The sequence below is a fragment of the Oryctolagus cuniculus genome, chromosome 7 (assembly GCF_964237555.1).
Source record: "Oryctolagus cuniculus chromosome 7, mOryCun1.1, whole genome shotgun sequence".
NCBI lineage: Eukaryota > Metazoa > Chordata > Mammalia > Lagomorpha > Leporidae > Oryctolagus > Oryctolagus cuniculus.
This window is the reverse complement of record NC_091438.1, coordinates 129,197,984-129,217,485: the sequence shown is the minus strand read 5'-3', so window position 1 is coordinate 129,217,485 and position 19,502 is coordinate 129,197,984. Positions and strand designations below refer to the sequence as shown.

Genomic DNA, 19,502 nt, shown 5'->3' with positions numbered 1-19,502 from the left:
ACAGGGAGGGATTCGGATGCTGCGCTGCCATGTGCTTCCTGTGGGAAGGCTGTGGGCCCCCTACTGTAGGCTGCCTCGAGCCACCCCGAACACCCTGAGCAACCCTGTACTGTCGTTGGGCCCCGCCCCTTCCTCTGTGGTCACGTGGCTGGTGGCTGGTGGCTGCTGGTTTAGAGAGGAGCCAGTCAAATCCAGTACCTGCCATGTTCCAGCTGTATGATCTTGGATGAGATCCTGTTCTTTTTTTATAAAAGATTCATTTATTTACTTGACAGGCAGAGAGAGAGGGAGAGAAAAAAAGATGTGTGTGTGTGTGTGTGTGTGTATGTGTTAGTGTAGAGAGAGAGCGAGAGAGAGAATGCTGAGGGGAGGTCTTCCATTTGCTTGTTCACTCCACAAATGGCCACAAAGAATGGGGTTGGTCCAGGCTGAAGCCAGGGGCCCAGAACTCCATCCAGGCCTCCCACATGGGTGGCAAAGACCCAATTAACTTTGGCCATCCTCCACTGCCTTCTCAGTTGTGTTAGCAGGAAGCTGGATGGGAAGTGGAGCTGCCGAAACACAAGCTGGCACTCAGTATGGGATGCTGGTGTCCAAGTACTAGCTTAACCTGCTGAGCCCGTGTGTGGATTGGTCATTCACAGCACCTGCTCACATTGCTGTTACAAGGAGTAACTGAAAGCAACCTAGAATGTTCTCATCACCGTGCCGAGGCCAGAAGCTCCCAGTGAATGCAGTAATTGCTGTGACGTTCAATTTTCATTTTGAAAGTGTAGTTTGCATAAGGAAATACTATTGTTCTCTTGTTGAAATTTTTGACTTTCTTTTGCCTACCAAATAAAATCCCAACTCTGGTGTGTCATTTACATTTCAGGCTTTGAGTTTCACTGGTAGGGAAGGTTTCAAAATGTAGATTTCTGAACGAGATCGCACATGGACGTAGATGTGTTTGGCTCATTTACTCTGGGCAAGGCCCTGTACTTGGCCCATGGGGGTCAAGGAGTGAACCAGCTATTGGCAGCACCGTCTCTCGCCGTGCAGTACAGGCACCACCAGCCTCCCCGAGTCCCTGCAGAAGGCAGTGCTTATGGCAGACTTGCCTGAAGGCAGCTGGACACCAGAGTGCTGGCACTGGGCCCATGGGCAGGGGTGGAGGAGGTTGGGGCTTAGAGCTGGCAGCCAGAGCTCACTCAGGTGCCCCACAGTCACTGAGCCAATTCACTGAAGAGACCCTGTTCTTGAGTTGTGATTTCCTCCAGGGTGCAGAGAGCAGAGTGTTGGGTGATAGGGCAGTGACTCCAGCCCCACAGTGAACCCATTAAACCCATAAACCACACTGAAATCCAAAGATGATGGCAGTCACACAATTGCTCATTCCGCAGTCCCTGGCCTGTGGTCTCCTGCCTTGCCAGCTGTGCAGAGTACAATGGGGGCTATCAGGGTCACTTTTTTCCTTTGTAGAAATTAAAGAGATCTTCTGTGTGCCTGTCTCTGTACAAGGAGCCAGGGGCAAAGTTAACGCAGACCCTGACCTCAGGAATTTACAGAGTGATGCGAGGACACTCGCCACTGACAATTACCAGACAGCCTGGCTAGTGCTGTCAGGTGTGCATGTCATGAGGGTGGCAGGGGAGGGACTGGTGGAGCGCAGAGGAGGCACTTGGCCCAGTCTGGACTCGGGGCACTGCTCCCAGTGAAGCCGAGTGTAGCTGTGAAGAGCCGGTAGGCATTAGCTAGCTGGAGAAGGACCAAGGGTAACCTTGCAGGAGCGCATGCCCCACTGAGCGTCCAGTGGTTACGGCAGGAGTCCCAAGGACACGTTTGTTGTGTCCATATTCAGGCCACTGGCCATGCTTCCCACTAGAGGGTCACAGAGCGTGTGCAAGAGAAGAGGAGTGGATGAGACTGGACATGTAGGAACATTCCAGGAAGGTGGGAAGGCAGGGCCGCTAACAGTCTCAACCCAAGGAGCACCAAGTGCTGCTCCCCAGGGCTGGGAGCCCAGATGGAGTTCCTGACTTCCTTGGTATCAGGCTTGCTGTAGAGGATCCATGTGAGGGGCAGGCATTGAGCCCACTGGTTAAGGTGACCACATCCCATGTCAGAGCACCTGGATTTGATTCCCAGCTCCAGCTCCTGAGTCCAGCTTCCTGCTAATGCAGATCCTGATGGCTTACACAATTGAGTTCCTACCACCCAGGTGGGAGACCTGGATTGAATTCCCAGTTCCTGGCATCAGCCTGCCCATTCCCAGCCTTTGTGAGCATTAGGAGAGTGGCCTAGCAGATAGGATCACGGGGGCCCTGGTGTAGAAAAGGGCCTGAGGTGCTGCTGGTGGGGAGTGAGGCTTTATTCCAGGTGCAGACACCCACGTCTCTTCATGAATTGAAAGCCCAGGTACTGCTCCATGCCTGGCAAGCTGTGACTGTCCTTCTCTCCCCATAGGCCTGCTGAGTTAGCCACCAAGTACGCAAACTTCTCCGAGGGAGCGTGCAAGCCTGGCTATGCTTCTGCCCTGATGACCGCCATCTTCCCCCGGTAAGCACTTCCATTTTCCTTCCTCTGCCTGAGCAGCCCGCACCACAGCCCTCGCGGCCACACACGACCTGCTGGGGAAACAAGATTCTGTCCTAACATCCCTCCTGTGTCCTAGAAAGGCCTTTGCTTGTAGTTGGTTCCCACTCTGGCCACACTCTGTGCCTGCCTCCTGGAGCTGGCACCTGGTGGTGTGGCTTGTCCCACCAGCTGTGAGGAGTGAGAGCCTCCGTGGCTGTCCCATAGAGGCCCAAGCATCCATAGCAGCCAAGACCACCAATTAGAGAAGCTCCTGTGATCTGGTGTCAGAGACCCAGCAAAGCTTTTTGGAAGACAGACCAACAGCTGGCTTCGGAGAGGCCAATCCAAACAAAGCAGGGACAAAGAGACTTCTGAGGCTGAGTATTAGCTCCTCCCATGTCATTCCATCTTGCGTTCCAGAGCTCCTGGTTTCCTTGATACCAGGCTCACTGAAAAAAGGCACTCAATCCAGAAAGTTTCTTTTACCAAATGCTGCCAAGGATTTAGGCTCACTCACTTATCCACCTTCTCCTTTTAGATTTTCTTTCCTGAAGCCGTGGTATGGAAGAGGGGCTTAAGGGTGAGATAGTCTTGTCTTGTGTCTTGGGGTGCAGTGAGACCATCAGGCTTGTCTTGTTCCTTCAGAAAGTGATAGGAGCTTCTGACTCAGAGGGTGCGAGGGAAAGCTACGCAGGACCCTCTGGGCGTGGGGTGTGAGTAGCACATGGCCCACCATGGGAGCCCGTGGGTGGGCTCTGCTCACTGGGGGAAGGACTTGCCTCCCAGCCCTTGAACTGCCGAGGGGTGAGGGATGGTGCACAATGTGCCTGCAGAGCTATGCAGAGAAACAGACAGCCCCGGAGTAAACCCAGGGCCTTTGGGTTTTAGACTCCTTTGCTTTCCTAATGTGAGCAATCCAAGCGTAGCTCCGTGTGTAGGGCAGGGGGCTGTGCTGGCAGGGGATCCAGGGCTCAGAGAGAGATCTCTTTGTCCAGGGGCTGCCTTCTGAATCAGTTCCAACTATTCGGCTTCCCACAGCTGTTTACTGAGCGCCGCTAATGTGTCTGGCAGTGTGTTCTATGTCTTTACACATGTTTTCGCGAGCCGGCAGGACTCGGTCTTGTGGCCCAGACACCTGTGAGTTTTCTTTGACCCATGTGTAGGTTTCTTTTGCTTTTCCTAATTGAAAATAAGACAGGCATGTGGTTTTGAAAAACAAAACTCAAACAGTACGAAGGGTACTGCCACTCCAGACCCCTCCCCAATGTTCCGGTAAAGGAAAACACGCCTTGTTTATTGTTCTGTACCTTGATTTTTAACCCCCCACGATGCACGTTGGAGATGACCTCATTGCCAGCACATATGGATCCATCTCATTTTTGAAACAATTGCATAATATACAATTGTACGGATGTGTCACAGTTTGGTTAAGTGAAGCTCATCAAAGTATGCATATAGTACCGATTTGCCTTTTAGTGCAGTTCTGAGTTTTGACAAACGCATGCTTTGTGAAATCATCACAATAATCAATAGCACATTTGCTTCACCCCCAGAAAGCTCCCCAAGTGCCTTTGTAGTTAACCCCATCCCCCACCCCAGTCACCAGCAACCTCTCATCTGTTTTCTGACCCTGTAGAGTTTCTGGGCTGTGGGGTAAGTGAAGTCATGTAGTATGTAGGCTTTTGCGCTTTTGTGTCTGCATCTTTCATTTAGTTGTAATGCATTCTTAACTGAGACATGGGTTGTGTATACCAGTTGTTTATGCCTTTTTGCATTGCCGAATCGTGTTCCGTGGTGTGGATGTTACACAGCCTGCCTGTCCACTCTCAGGTCAGAAGTTTGGGGTGACTTTGAATAAAGCCACTGTAAACCTACGTGTACAGGTTTTTCTGTGGACATGCGTGTTAATTTCTCTTGGGTCAATACCCAGGGGTAGAATGGATTCCTTTTTTTCAGATTTACTTATTTGTTTTTATTTATTTGAATGGCTTAGCAATGCGGGGGGGGGGGGCGGTCAGAGAGAAGAGAAAGGGGAGAGAGAAAGAGAGATCAGTCTTCCATCTGCTGGTTTACTCCCCAAATACCCACAATAACTGAGGTCAGGCCATCCAGGTTTCCCACATGAGTGGCAGGGACCCAAGTACTTGAGTCATTACCTGCTGCCTCCTGTGGTGGACATTAGCAGGAAGATGTGGGTCCAACAGCTGAATCCACTGCCCCACAATGCCTGCCCCTCTAGAAGTTTTATAGGTTTAGGCCTTACATTTAGGTCTATGACCCAGTTTGAGTTTTTTGTTTGTTTGTGTTTGGTTTTTTCTTATTGGAACTTTTTTTCTTGAGGTTTTCCAGAGCCTAAATTTCTTCTAAATCGACAGTGACCCAACACTAAGTTTGGAAACTTTTCTTCTGAGGCCCATTCTCTGATCAAGAGCAGTTCCAATTAGGGGAAGATACCTGAGTCCCAGCCTTCTCCACCTAGCATTATACCTCTCACCTAGAAAAATCAAGCAGGGCCTGGCGCTATGGTGCAGCAGGTTAACACCCTGGCCTGAAGCACTGGCATCCCATATGGGTGCCGGTTAGAGACCCAGCTACTCCACTTCCTATCCAGCTCTCTGCTATGGCCTGGGAAAGCAGTAGAAGATGGCCCAAGTGCTTGGGCCCCTGTACCCGTGTGAGAGACTCAGAAGAAGCTCCTGGCTCCTGGCTTTGGATCGGCACAGCTCTGAGTAAACCATTGGGTGGAAGACCTCTCTCTCTCTCTGCCTCTCCTCTCTTTGTGTAACTCTTTCAAATAAATAAATCTTAAAAAAAAAAGAAAAATAAAAATCAAGCAGATACCCAGGTAACCATCTTGGGCTGAAGGAAGTCATCCTTGCTTTACCACGGATGAGGTTGTCTAAGGCAAAATGCCAGAAGTCAGAAGGAGCTGCTGAAGACATCTTTGTTTCTTTCCTGTAGGAGAAGGGATCACAAGGCAGCTTTTCTGCCTTTGTCTTCCCACTCCTCTGTGTCCAGAGTTGAGGGCAGTCTATATTAAAGGGTCCATCGCGTCTCCTGTACTGAAAAAAGCCACCCATGTCGTTGTCCTCCAGCCATAGCAACATGGAAAACAGGATCTGAAGTGCTTTGCAACACTGCACAGAAAAGAACAAAGTCCCTGGTAACACAGCGGCCTCCGTGCTGGGGAGGTGACAGGGCTGTCCATCCCTGCACACAAAACTGTTTCGTTTCCTTTCACCACCCTTTTGATTAAATCTAAGCAAGCAGTCAGCGGGTAAGCTGCTCTACAATCTTGTTGTCCCTTAGAAAAACGAAAACAAATTAAAAATACCAATTGTCCAAAGACTTCTGAGAAAGAAGTCAACAACAGCTTCCTTCTCTAGGAGAAAAAATCCCTCTTTTTCTTCCAAATATTTGGACATGTGTATTGAAAAGAAATTCATCCACATGTGAAATCAACCTTCGTGTCTCGTCCCTGTGTTGTTGTAGCATATCCAAGATGTAATTGCAGACTTAGACCTCTGTTCTTGCCCAGCAAGTGAATCAATGTCACAAGATAACCAGGATTTAAATGCATAAACGTGTGTCACTATTTTCCATCTCTTCCCATTTCAAATTAGAAAAGCACATTGGAATTTTCTGCAACAGTCTCTACTGTGCTTATCGTAATAGTGGTGAAACTGGAAGACATCTGAACTTGCTATTTAGTCTTCTGGTTTGAAGAAGAGGTAAAGGATTCACGACCACCACCCCCTAGGCACCTGCTTCAAATTGAACACCAGCCTTCAGCTTGTAGAATAACTTCTTTGGAATTAGTCAGAAGACCCGTGTCCATTGCTTCTTTCTTCCTGAAGAAGTTGGAGGAAAGCTGCATCCCACGGGTTTCTCTCTTGGATGTGAGAGGTGGAACAAAAGAGAAGCAGTCTTTCCATTCCAAGGCACAGAGGTAGTGTACAGAGAAGAAATATCCTCGCTGGGAGAGCAGGGAGCCTGGATAGAGGAGTCAGGACCACCTGCTCCAGAGTCAACTCAGAAATACCTGCCAAATGCTGAATCAGAATTTTCCTTCACAGTGCGTAGCAAAACACCTAAAAGTCAAGGAACATGTTCTTCCCATGTTAGGAATCCCTTGCAGTGCCACGGCTACACTCGGCCTTCCCAGGGTCATGTACTCCAGGCCCAGAGGCCACACCACACTTGGCCATCTTTGCTCCTTCTTGAGTCAGTTTTTGTGGACAGTGAATAGTAAGAGTGAAGTTCAATTCTTTTTTTTTTTTTAAAGATTTATTTATTTTGTTGAAAGAGTTACACAGAGAGAGGAAAGACGGGGGTGGGGGGGTCTTCCATCCGTTGGTTCACTCCCCAAATGGCCGCAACGGCTGGAGCTGCACTGATCTGAAGCCAGGAGCCAGGAACTTCTTCCGGGTCCCCTATGCGGGTGCAGGGGCCCAAGAACTTGGACCATCTTCTGCTGCTTTCCCAGGTCAGAGAAGAGAGCTGGATTGGAAGTAGAGCAGCTGGGTCTCGAACTGGCGCCCATATGGGATGCCGGCACTTCAGGCAGCAGCTTAACCTGCTACACCATAGCACTGGCCCCTCAGGTTTTTTGTTTTTTGTTTTTTGTTTTTTAAGATTTGTTTGTTTATCTGAAAGAGTTACTGAGCGAAAGAGGGAGACAGGATCTTCCATCTGCTGGTTCACTCCCTAAATGACCACAACATCCGGGGCTGGGCCAAGAAGGAGCCAAGAGCTTCATCCAGGTCTCATGTGGATCAGGGGCCCAAGTATTTGGGCCACCTTCTGCTACTTTCCCAAGCACATTAGCAGGGAGCTGGATGGGAAGAGAAGGAGCCAGGACTCAAAATTGTACCAATATGGGATGCCAGCATCGCAGGTTGTGGCTTTACCCACTATGCTGCAGTGCTGGCACCAAGAGGTGAGTTTTACGGCCAAATGAAGTCATATTGGTGAATGTCCTATGGATACTGAAGAAAACATTCTGCTATGGAGTCATCTCTGACCATCAGGTTAGATTGCTTACTGGTGTTTGTCAAGTCTCCCACATCCTTCTTGCTGGTTGTCTGTCCACTTAGTCTAGCGATGACCAGCAGAGGTGTTGAAGTCTCCGTTTATCAGCTTTGGCATCATGTGCTCTGAAGCTCTGTCATTGGGTAATAAATGAGGACATTTAGGGTTGTCCCGTCCCATTTCTAAGATTCTTTCATTATTTTCAGATGTCCCTTGCTCTGAAATCGTCCTTATCTGATATTAGCATAACCACTTCAGCCTTTTTAAAGTTATCTTTACCATGGTGTGTGTGTTCCTATCCATCTACCTTTCTTTGAAGAAGGAGGTTTATGTTTGAGCCATCTCAGGGCTGGTTGGGCAGCAGCCTGTCCTTTTATTTATTTACTTTACCCTCTCTCTATATTTACATTTAAAGTAGATCTCATAGAAATAGCACAGAGTTGGGTTTTGCTTTTTAATCCAATCTGGCAGTGTTTCCCATCTGTTGGAGTATTTATAATGTTTCCATACTATTTGTATTTAGTGTAATCATCAGTATGATTGGGTTTAAATTGACCATGTTGCTGCCAGTTTCCTTTTTGTTTTTTTTCCCCCTTTCTTTTCCTGCCTTCTTTTGGATTAATTGAGTATTTTATGATTTCATTTTACCTCCACTACTGGCTTAATAGCTGTACCTCTTTGTTTCATGTTTTCCTGGTTGTTCTAGAGTTTACAAAATACATCTTTAGTTTATAACCTATTTTCAAGTATTACTAGACTCTTGAGATTAACCACTTTACAGCAATATAATTCCGTTTCCCCTTTCTATACTTTGTGTTGTTTCCTCATACATTTTACATTCATAAGCATTATAAACACTGAGCATTATTTTATTTTTATCGAAATAGTCAATTATTTAAAGTGATTTATAGGTGAATGGGGAGGGGCTAGTGCTATGGTGCTGGGTTGAGCTGCCACCTACAGTGCTGGCATCCTATATGGGTGCCAATTCAAGTCCTGGCTACTTCACTTCCAGTGCAGCTCACTGCTAATGTGCCTGAGAAAGCAGTGGAAGATGGCCAAGTGCTTGGGCCATGTGGGAGACCCAGATGGAGTTCAGAGCACTTGGCTTCAGCCTGGTCCAATCCTGGCTATTACAGTCATTTGTGGAGTGAACCAGCAGATAGAAGACCTCTCTGTGTGTCTGTCCATCTCTCTCTCTCTTTTTCTATCACTCTGCCTTTCACATAAATAAATAAATCTTAAAAAAAAAAAAAAGCATTCACAAAAGGACAAATGTGAGTAACTTCCAAAAAGCTCATGGAAAAATACATATCATAAAAAACTAATAAGGTTTTCAAAAAAATTTGCACTATTGTATACTTACTTTTTTTAAAAGCTCCAGAAACATCTTTGAGATTTATTTACTTACTTGAGAGACAGAGTTACAGATAGAGGGAGAGACAGAGACAGGGGTCTTCTGTCTGCTGTTTCATTCCACAAATGGCAAGGCTGGAGCTGGGCCAATCTGAAACCAGGACAGGGAGCTTCCTCCAGGTCTCCCACACACGTGCAGCGGCCCAAGGACTTGGGCCAACATCCACTATTCTCCCAGGTCATAACAGAGAGCTGGATCAGCAGTGCAGCAGCTGGGACTTGAACTGATGCCCATATGGGATTCCGGCACCACAGGTTGAGGCTTAACCTACTACTCCACAGCTCCTGCCCCTATATACTTACTTTTTAATTCCCTCTTCCATGAGCTTTTTGAAGTACACACATATTGTTTGACTCCACTTGTATGAGGTGCTTAGACTAGTCCAGTTCATGGAGACGGAAAGTAGAATGGTAGTGACCACATACCAGGGTAGCAGGGAAGGGGGAGTTACAATGGATTTGGAGTTTCAGGTTGGCAAGATGAAAAAGAATGCTGAACGTTGGTGTGTGACTGTGTGAATGTTTTTAATAGTACCGGAGTGCGTACTTAAAAGTGGTTCAGATGGTAAATTTTACGCTGGGTGTATTTTAGCACAGGTAAGCAATGTTTAGTTTTTTAATGAGGAAGGTAGAGTCCTTCGGACTGTACTTAAAAGCCTCACTGCTTGTTCTTCTTCCCCGTGCTGAAACATTCCATCTGGCATCCTTTCTCTCCTGTCTGAAGAACTTTGTGTAACATGTCTTGTAGGACAGGTCCAATGAGAGAGGAATCTTTCAGTTTTTAGCTTGATATGCAGTTCTGAGTGGACAGCGCCCACTACCCCAGTACTTGAAGGATGTAGCTTCATTTTCTTTGAGTTTGCATAGTTTGGGACAAAAAGTCTTCTGTCATTCTCGTTTTATTCCTTTGTGTGTAATATTGAGGGTTATTTTTTCTGGCTCCTATTTGAGATTTTTCTTTTTATCACTGGTTTCCAGTGATAAATATGATTATGATACGCTTTGTTGTGGTCTTCTTTGTATTTAGTTAGCTAGCAGTTTGTTTACCTCCTTGATTCTGTGGGTCCATTCTTTTCATTTTTTTTGTTTGTTTCATGAAATTTGGATTTTTCCCCCTTACTTTTGGAAAGTTTTTTTCCTGCCCTATCTCCTTCCCCAGGATTCTTTTTGTCCCACCGTTCCCTGAGGCTCTCATTTTGAGTCCTCTCTTTGCTATAACACTGCTCTGTCTTCATGGCCACTGATGCTTTTTTGTTAGTGCCTAATCATCTGTTAATCCCATCAAGTGTGTTTTTATTTCAGATGTTGTGTTTTTAATCCCTGGTAAGTTCCATTTAGGTCTTTTTATGTCCTCTGCTTTGTCCCTTATGATGTTCATACTTTCTTCTGCCTTCCTGAACATGTGCAGCACGTTTATGGTATCTGTTTTAACACCCTTGTCTGCTAACTCTCCCATCCCTGTCATTTCTGAAATTGTTTCTGTTTGTTAATTTTTCTCCTGGCTAAGGCCTATGTTTTTCTAATTCTTTGCATGCCTGTTAATTTTTCTTCTCTTATTTATTTATGTATTTGAAAGGCAGAGTGACAGGGAGATTTTGATAGACTTGTTCACTCCTCAAATGCTCACAACAACCAGAGCTATGCCAGACCAAAGCCAGCAGCTAGGAACTCTATCCAGATCTCCCACATGTACTTGGGCCATCACCCACTGCCTTCCTCAGTACGCAGGAAGCAGAGTTGGTGGGACTCGAACTGGCACCTGCTGCACCACGACACCTAGTCTGAGCCTGATAATTTTTTAATGAATTTCTAACAATGTGAATTTTACGTTGTTCTGGCTAGATATTGTTTCATTCCTTTAAATAGTGCTAGAACTCTCTTGGGCATGTAGTTAAGTTATTTGGAGTCAGTTTTATCCTTTTGGGGCTTGATTTTTTAAAAAACATTTATTTACTTTTATCTACTTGAAGGGCAGAAGAACACAGAGAGAGTGAGTCTTCCATCCATTGGCTCACTCCCCAGATGCCTGCCACAGCCAGGGCTGGACCAAGCCAAAGCCAGGAATCCAGTGCTCCATCTGGGTCTCCCACATGGGTGGCAGGGCCCAAGTGCTTGAGCCATCGCCTGCTGCTTCCCAGGACATATTATCAGGAAGCTCAGTGGAAGCAGAGGTGCCAGGACATGAGCTAGCACTCAGACATGAGATGTGAGCCTCCAAGTGTGGCTCAACCTGCCGTGCCACAGAGCCCTTCCCATGAGGTTGGCTGTCACATTGCTGGGGCAGGTCTTGAGCAGCCTTTTATCTGGGGCTGGTTTTCTAATGCAGTATCCTGAGAACTCTACCCAGTGCCTCCTGTATTATGAGGAATTTCTGGGCCAGCATTGCAGCATAGCAGGTAAAGCCACTGCTTCTGATGCTGACATCCCATATGGGCACTGGTTCAAGACTTGGCTGCTCCGCTTCTGGTCCAGCTCTCTGCTGTGGCCCAGGAAGGCAGTGGAGGATGGCCCAAGTGCTTGGGCCCTGCACCGCATGGGAGTCCCAGAGGAAGCTCCTGGCTCCTGGCTTTGGCCTGGCCCAGCCATGGCCATTGTGGCCGTTTGGGGAGTGAACCAGCAAATGGAAGATCTGTCTCTCTTTCTCTGTCTCTTCCTCTCTGTATAACTCTGACTTTCAAATAAGATAAATAAATTAAAAAAAAAAAAAAAGTAAAATGAGGAATTTCCACCCTAGCTGATTCATTCCCAATCTGCTTTGTGTGGATATGAACAGTTTCCACCCAGTGTCGACACCAGGAATTGTTTGATCCACTACTTCCCAGTGGCTCTTTCCTCGGCCTCAGGGTTTCCTCACGTGCATTCATGGATCAGTACTTTTCTAAAGACTTGAGGGAACTGCTCTGCAGATATCTGGAACCGTCTGTGTAGTGCTCTCCTCTGCGGCAGTGTCGTCCTGGCCTCCTTGGCCTCCCTAGACTGTGTTCTGTTTTCTCAACTCGGAAAATCAGCTGAGCTCCATTTGGGTTCCCCGTCTACACTGCAGGTTGGACTGTGTCATCAGGCAGTCGCGAGGAGATTGTGGGCTCACCTCATTTGTTTTTTGTGTCTCGGGGGTCCGTTCCCTGTCACTGCGCCTTGGAAAGCAGTGGAGGATGGCCCAGGTGCTAGGGCCCACATGGGAGACCTGGAAGAAGCTCCTGGCTCCTGGCTTTGGCCCATCTCAGCCTTGGCTGCTGCAGCCATTTGGGGAGTGAACCAGTAGCTGGAAGATTCCATCTCTCTCCCTCCCTCCCTCCCTCTCTCTCTCTGCCTCTCTGTAACTCTGCCTTTCAAATAAATAAATAAATGTTTTAAAAATGTTAATAAAACACTCTTTGAGTACAGAGGGTTATTGAAGAAAAATAATTATTATGACATATTCCAGTACATGCTAGATTGGAAGGAGATGAGGCTTGAAGGCCAAAATTCTTGTAGATTCCTCCCCTAACAGGCTCTGTGATCTTAGAAATTCTGAGCATTACTTAACTTGCTAGTCAAGAGAATCAGTTGAGATGATGTGTCATAGCAGCAAAATCTAATGATAGATCCTTACTAAGTGAGTTCTGCATACTCAGTGACTTTAATTATAAATAGATAAGTCTTTTCAGGAAGCAATAAAAATCCCACAGTAGGTCACAGCAAACACTTTAAATTTTGGCTCAAAGCAAAAAAACATTTCCGGTGGCACTTTTCCTTCATACGTTTGAATGGTTGTTGCTGCTTTGTGTGCCACACACACTTCCTAGTGAGTCTTGTCTTTTATGTGGTGGTCAGTGAGGCTGCTCAGGATTGGAAGAAAGTATAACACCTGCAAGCTGTGCCCGTGGCCGGCTCCACGCTGTGCGCAGAGCACTGGCAGCCAGTGCCTGCTCAGAGTTTACTTTGTATTAGGTCTTTGTGCTAAGACTTCTCCCTATTTCTTCTGTTTCAGTCCTCCCAACAGTCATAGGAGATAGCTGCTCTTATTGGTCCAGTTTTAAATATGAGTAAATGAAGGCACAGAAGAGCCAAGCAATTTGCCTGAGGTCACACAGGTGGGAAGTGATGAAATCTGGTTTTGAGCCCAAGTACTCTGACCACAGAGCCCACCTGCTTACCTGGGCATTCCACCTGCTCTCACAGGTGCTGTTTCATGGAGGTCTGTCAGATGTCTGGTGATAGCTAAGGAGGTTATGGTGTAGAACCCAACTCCCCAGAGGAAAACCACACTTCTCTTGAGACACACCACACCTTGCTTCAGGAGGGCAGCAGGTGTGCTGTGTGTCTGTGACTGTGTGATTCTCAGACTACTAGGGGGTCGGTTCCATGGCCCAAGCTGACTGGGTCCCCCAGAGTGCAAGGATGGCCAAGAACGCTTGCAGAGTTCCCAGAGGCGGGAAGTCTGGGGAGTTGACGGAGTCCCAGCTGCGTGTTTTGGGGCCCTTGCGTGAGAAGGTACAGGATGACTGCACTTCCCTGGGGGTTTTGAAGGCATGCGGGCGCCTGGCCAGGGCGGCTGGGTATCCGGTACACCCACGTTCCACAGCCCCTCCCTCTGCCCTTGTAGAGAAAGAGCCTGAGATTTTTGTCCCTGCACTACCAGGGAGGGGTGGTGGGTTGAGAGGCATCCTTACTAAGCTTTGCCCATACCATAAATCACAGAGGAGAACAGAGTGCTCTGCACTTCTCTACTTGTTTAGTATCCTCCCCCTTCCAGACGGGGAGCGAGGTGGGCACCTGCCCTTCCCGCCGGGGGTGGGCGTGAGGCTGGATCCAGCTGCCTTCCCTGCTGCCTCACGTCCCCTGAGGCTGCACTCTGTATCATCCAGCATCCCCTCCCACCCGCCTCTCCACATGCTCCTGTCCAGAGCACCAAAAAGCAGTGGCTGGCAGACCTGATGGATCCACAGACCTTCTCCTGTGAAGTCTCGGAAACGTTTGGCAATATTGAGCCCTTCCTCCATGCTGAAGTTCTCGCTTCTCACTTCCGTCCAGATGCCTCTCTGACGGTCCCTCCTCTGCCTGCAGCACAAACATCTTCCCTCCCCTGAGCCCATCCTTCAAAGCTGGTGCTTTCCAGGGTCCCTCTCTTCTGACTCCGCTGCCCCCACTAGCACTCAGTGCCAGTGCCTCTCCAGTCTGATTGCAGCCCAGATCTCCTGGCCCAGCCTCCTGCTGGACAGCTCCCCTAAACAGATATAGGCTCCCAAACTCAGTGTCTGCAGCTCCCCGAACTCCCCATGAACTGACCAGTGCATGGTGCCCAGTTCAGCAAACGACACCGCTGTCTGTTCTCACCTGAGCCGGACACCAGGGACTTAATCTTTCTTCTTCTACTCGCAACCAAATATCCAGTCAGTCCCTGGGTCCGGACACTTCAGTCACACCGGCTCTCTGCAGTCTGTCTCTCCCCCGGGGCCCAGGTTCTCCAGCCTTTCCACCTGCCCAGGAACCTGCACACCCATTCTTCATTCTGGCCTCCTTCATGTTGCTGTTTAATCAGACTCAGGTTTCTCCCATCTCCTAAAAATACTTCATTTCATTCATTTGACACAATGCCAGACAGTTTTCCTGGGTGCCAGAGCTTCAGCCTGTTCCACATGCGGAAAACCTCTCCCCTCAAAGAGCCAGCGTCCCAAAGGCAGACATAGACACCTGTGCCCGCGAGCCACCCTGCAGGGTTCAGAGCGCTTCCCTAACACCCTGTGCTCCTTTAGCTCATCTCAGATACCTTCACAGCAGCCTTGTGCCCACTTGATAGATGAGAAAGCTGTAACTTACTTACCCAAGGTCACAGAAGCACAGAGCCAGGAACCAGCTCATGAATCCCACCCTGTGTCATAAACCCTGGGGCTGTGGGGGCATACGAATTCCTTTGGTTTGGAGAGTGTTTTAAATGTTTTCAGTAGGTACCACCTGTAGTGAAACCCTTAGGTGCTGGGCCTCTGTGGGCAGAGCAGAGCACGTGAGGGTAGCCTGCAGGGACTTCACAGACTAAATGCCTGACTTTGACCTTGACTCTAGCTCGAGGTTGGAGGAATTGCCATCTGTGTCCAGGGGTTTCTCTGGCATTGATTATTTTTTCAAATATTCCGTAGCTTCAGGTGTTCTGACCTCCTCTAGAACCAGTCCATGCTCTGCTTTTAAAGCATCTTTAAATTCTATTTTATTTATTGGAAAAAGAGAGAGATCTCATTTGCTAATTCACCATCCAAATGCCTGTAACAGCCAAGTCAAAGCCAGGATCTGGGAATTCAATCTGGTTCTCCCACTTGGGTGTCAGAACCCCAAGTACTTGAGCCATCACCTGCTACCTCCCAGGATGCATGTTGGTAGGAAGCTGGAACAGAGCGCAGAGCCAGGAGTCAGACATGGGCTTCCAGGCATCTCAAGTGGTGGCTTAACCACCACACCAAACTCCCACCCCATGTTCTTCTAAGTTAACTCTGTATCTTGTCATAGCTGCTTTCTTCTGCCTCCCCTAATTGCCCCTTATTTCCTTAGAGCTAAGTACTCCATCTTTTTCTTTGCTCTTTCAACTCTCACCCATGATGCTACAGCAGATGGACAGAAATCTGGTTTTCTTTGGGAAAACTTCCTTCTTTCAGATGCCCAGGGACTTACACATCTTTGCACAGGCGAATTTTGCATCACCTGTTGCATTTTCCCTGGTTACAAATTCATCTGCTGTGGGAGAAGTGGGGAACCTCAACTGCTGGCTGTTCTGAGGACGTCAGCGTGCACCTTTGTTCCTACCCCAGTTGATCTCCAGCTGAGGATCTCCAGCTCGTCCTCCTCTCACATCTTCCTGAAGGCAGGTGCCACGCGGAAGTCCTGGCAGGACGCCCCAGACGGGGCATCAGTCTGCTGGGGCCTGTTGTGTGCTGTGGAACCAAAAGCTATACAAATTTGTCTACAACAAGAGTTTTTGAGAAACTAAGAATAAAGTTTTGGAAACAGAGCAGTTAGATAGACAAAGTTTATGTTGATGAATCTAATAAATTTTAAATGTAGGCTTATTTTTTTTACAAGATTTATTTATTTAAAAGACAGATTTATAGAGAAAGAGATATCTTCCATCTGCTGATTCACTCCCCAAATGGCCACAATGGTCGGGCCTGGGCCAGGCCAAAGCCAGGAGCCCAGAACTTCATTGAGTTTCCCACGTTGGTGGCAGGGTCCTAAGCACTTGGGCCACCATCTTCTGCCTTCCCAGGTGCGTTAGCAGGGAGCTAGATCAGAAATGGAGCCATCAGGACCGGGGCTGGTGTTTGTATGGGATGCTGGCATCGCAGGCAACAGCCTGAGCTGCTGCACCACAATGCCAGCCCTTGGAGGCATATATTTTATATGTGTATTTTATTTAAAATTTCTAATCATCCTTCTTTTTATATTTATTTTGTTTAGTTGAAGGACAGAGGCTGGCACCACGGCTCACTTGGCTAATCCTCCGCCTGTGGCGCCGGCACCCCTGTGGCTGGGGCACCAGATTCTGTCCCAGTTGCTCCTCTTCCAGTCCAGCTCTCTGCTGTGGCCTGGGAGTGCAGTGGAGGATGGCCCAAGTCCTTGGGCCCTGCACCCGCATGGGAGACCAGGAGAAAGCACCTGGCTCCTGGCTTTGGATCAGCACAGCGTGCCGGCTGTAGCAGCCATTTGGGGGGCGAACCAACGGCAAAGGAAGACCTTTCTCTCTGTCTTTCTCTCTCTCTAACTCTGCCTGTCAAAAAAAAAAAAAAAAAAAAAAAAAAAAAAAAAAAAAAAGAGTTACAGAGAGAGAGAGGTTTTCTATCCACTGGTTCACTCCCCAAATGGCCACAACAGCCGGAGCTGAACTGATCTAAAGGTGCCAGGAGCTTCTTCCTGGTCTCCCATGTGGGTGCAGGGGCCCAAAGAATTGGGCCATCCTCCACTGCTTTCCCAGGCGCATTGGTAGGGAGTTGGATCAGAAGTGGAGCAGCTGGGACTCTAACCAGTGCCTATGTGAGATGCTGGTGCTACAGGCCAAGGCTTCAACCCGCTGCACCCAGCACCAGTCTCTAATCATTCACTTTTTTTTTTTTTTTTTTTTTTTGGACAGGCAGAGTGGACAGTGAGAGAGAGAGACAGAGGGAAAGGTCTTCCTTTTGCCGTTGGTTCACCCTCCAATGGCCGCTGTGGCTGGCACGTTGCGGCCGGCGCACCGCGCTGATCCGATGGCAGGAGCCAGGCACTTCTCCTGGTCTCCCATGGGGTGCAGGGCCCGAGCACCTGGGCCATCCTCCACTGCACTCCCTGGCCACAGCAGAGGGCTGGCCTGGAAGAGGGGCAACCGGGACAGAATCCAGCGCCCCGACCGGGACTAAAACCCGGTGTGCCGGCACCGCAAGGCGGAGGATTAGCCTAGTGAGCCGCGGCGCCGGCCTAATCATTCACTTTTATATAATTATTATTCTGGGACAGAATTGAAAGTTTTTTTTTTAAAGATTTATTTATTTATTTGAAAGAGCCACACAGAAGAGAGGCAGAGAGAGAGAGAGATCTTCTATCTGCTGCCTCACTCCCCAGCTAGCTGCAACGGCCAGAGCTACACTGATCTAAAGCCAGGAGCCAGGAGCTTCCTCCAGGTTTCCCACATGGTTGCAGGGGCCCAAGGACTTGCGCCATCTTGTACTGCTTTCCCAGGCCATAGCAGAGAGCTGGATCAGAAGTGGAGCAGCCGGGTCTTGAGCCAGCGCCCATATGGGATGCCGGCGCTTCAGTTCAGGGCGTTATCCTGCTGCGCCTCAGCACTGGCCCAGAATTGAGTTTTTGAAAGCAAAACCAACTTGTCCGTTTTCATAGGTGGTTTGAGAAGCGTTGGATGGTGGTGACAAAGGACGTAACTTTAAAAGCAGATGGACTTGGGTTGGCTTCCCTTCCCTGGATCTCCCTTCCCCATCTGACTGCCTCCCACAGGGCTAGAGAGAGGGACACATGTTCAGGTGTCTGTGCTCTGGACCAGGTGAGGATAGAAGGTTGAGGGAAACAGAGGAGACCCTGAAGCCGGAGGAGTGATGACAGATAACTGCAGAGACTTCCTGGAGCAAGTGAGGCCTTAGCTATGCCAGGAAACAGGGGGCTTCTGTAGCAAGACCAGGCACCCTGGCAGACCCAGCTCTGGGCTCCAGCCCCAGAGCAAGGAGCCTGGAGGTGGGCAGAAGCTCAGCCCCCAGTGAAAGCAGGCAGGCAGGCCACGTTCCTGTGGTCTTTAAGATCAATCTTGACAGATTAGCAGCTCTGCTTTTCTTGGTTCAGGCACAAGAGCCCCACGTGGGGAGCTGTGCTGCTGGAGAAGGCAGAGCTGGTGAAAGCCCAGATGTGGTCCTGGCCCTTCTCCGAAGCTTGTGGGGCTCCAGGCCAGGACCAGCCCCACGCCAGCTCCTCAAGGAGAGGGAGGGCCCTAGCCTGAGCTCCACCCACACAAGTCCCGCGCGGCAGAGGACGAGATGCTGGCACCTTTGGGTCATTCGTTGTCCTGCACACTCTCTCTGCCTAGCTCTGGGGCGGCCAGTCACAGTGACCCAAATAAAAATCCGGGGCCAGCCTCACCTTTCCTGGGTGGCTGCAGGAGTCTGTGCCCAGCTCCTGCCTGATGCAGGCCAAGAGTCCAGACCCAGGCAAGTGAGGCAGCCACAGGGAAGCCCCGGCCCTCCCAGGGAGCTGAGTTCAGTGGATCTCTTAGGAGAGGCCTTGGCCGGAGGAAAGAAAATGGGAAGTGTCCATCCCAAACACTGAGTGCAGATAGGACTGTCCAGGGATGGGATGGACAGGGTGGGGGCATTGGGTAGCAAAGCCTCTGCTCTTAGGAGCCCCTGCTGGGGGAAGCCCAAGCCTGACCTGTGGTGCTTCACAAAAGTAAGCCCACTGACAGCTGGCCTTGTGGCGTCTCTGCCCCTGCCTGGTTCCCCAGGGTGTAGCACGGGAAAGTTTTCTGTGGCGGGACAACTTGAAATCGTAGTTCAGCTCAGGTGACTGGAATAAGCAACACGCTGTTGCATCTACATGCTGCTGCTCAGCCCGTCCAGAGTGAGGGTCCAAGCCAGAGACCTGCTGCAAAGCCTGCTCCGAGAGGCCAGCTCCCAGGGAGCGAGATCGCCAAGTGAGGCAATGCCTGGACTCAGAAACCGACGCTGGGCCCTGGTCAGGGCCGCCCCTGTACTGCTGTCTCCACCAGCTCCAAGGTCACCATGAGCCGTGAACCTCTGACCCGTGAGGGGCTGGGTCCACCTCATTCCCCACCCTGCTCCACCCTGGCTAGCACAGGGGGTAATGGCAGAACTTGGCTTAGCGCCATGGTCACCCGCAGGCCGTCTTGGTCCCACCCAGCCCCGACCTGTGCTCCTGGGCCCTTCCCTCGCTGCGCAGAGGCTGCTGCGTGCACAGGTGCCCCTGAGAGCCAGGCCCTTCCCCCAGCCCTGAGAAGGGACAAGGTGAGAACGACCCCCGACTGACTGGATCCCATG

General features: G+C 49.4%; 1 protein-coding gene across 12 annotated transcripts in view; it reads left to right on the top strand.

Moving 5' to 3' along the window:
• Positions 1–19,502, top strand: part of ST3GAL3 (ST3 beta-galactoside alpha-2,3-sialyltransferase 3) — a 230,221-nt gene that overhangs the window by 140,445 nt on the left and 70,274 nt on the right. For 8 of the 12 annotated variants that reach the window (XR_007923654.2, XM_051856571.2, XM_051856570.2 and 5 more), the window contains one exon: positions 2,446–2,538. The exons of the other annotated variants lie outside the window; for them this stretch is intronic. Coding sequence is in view for 7 of the 8 variants with exons in the window: in XM_051856571.2 (XP_051712531.1) it covers positions 2,446–2,538 (93 nt within the window). In the remaining variant the exon portion in view is untranslated. The remainder of the gene's footprint in view (positions 1–2,445; positions 2,539–19,502) is intronic. 12 annotated transcript variants of the gene reach the window in all.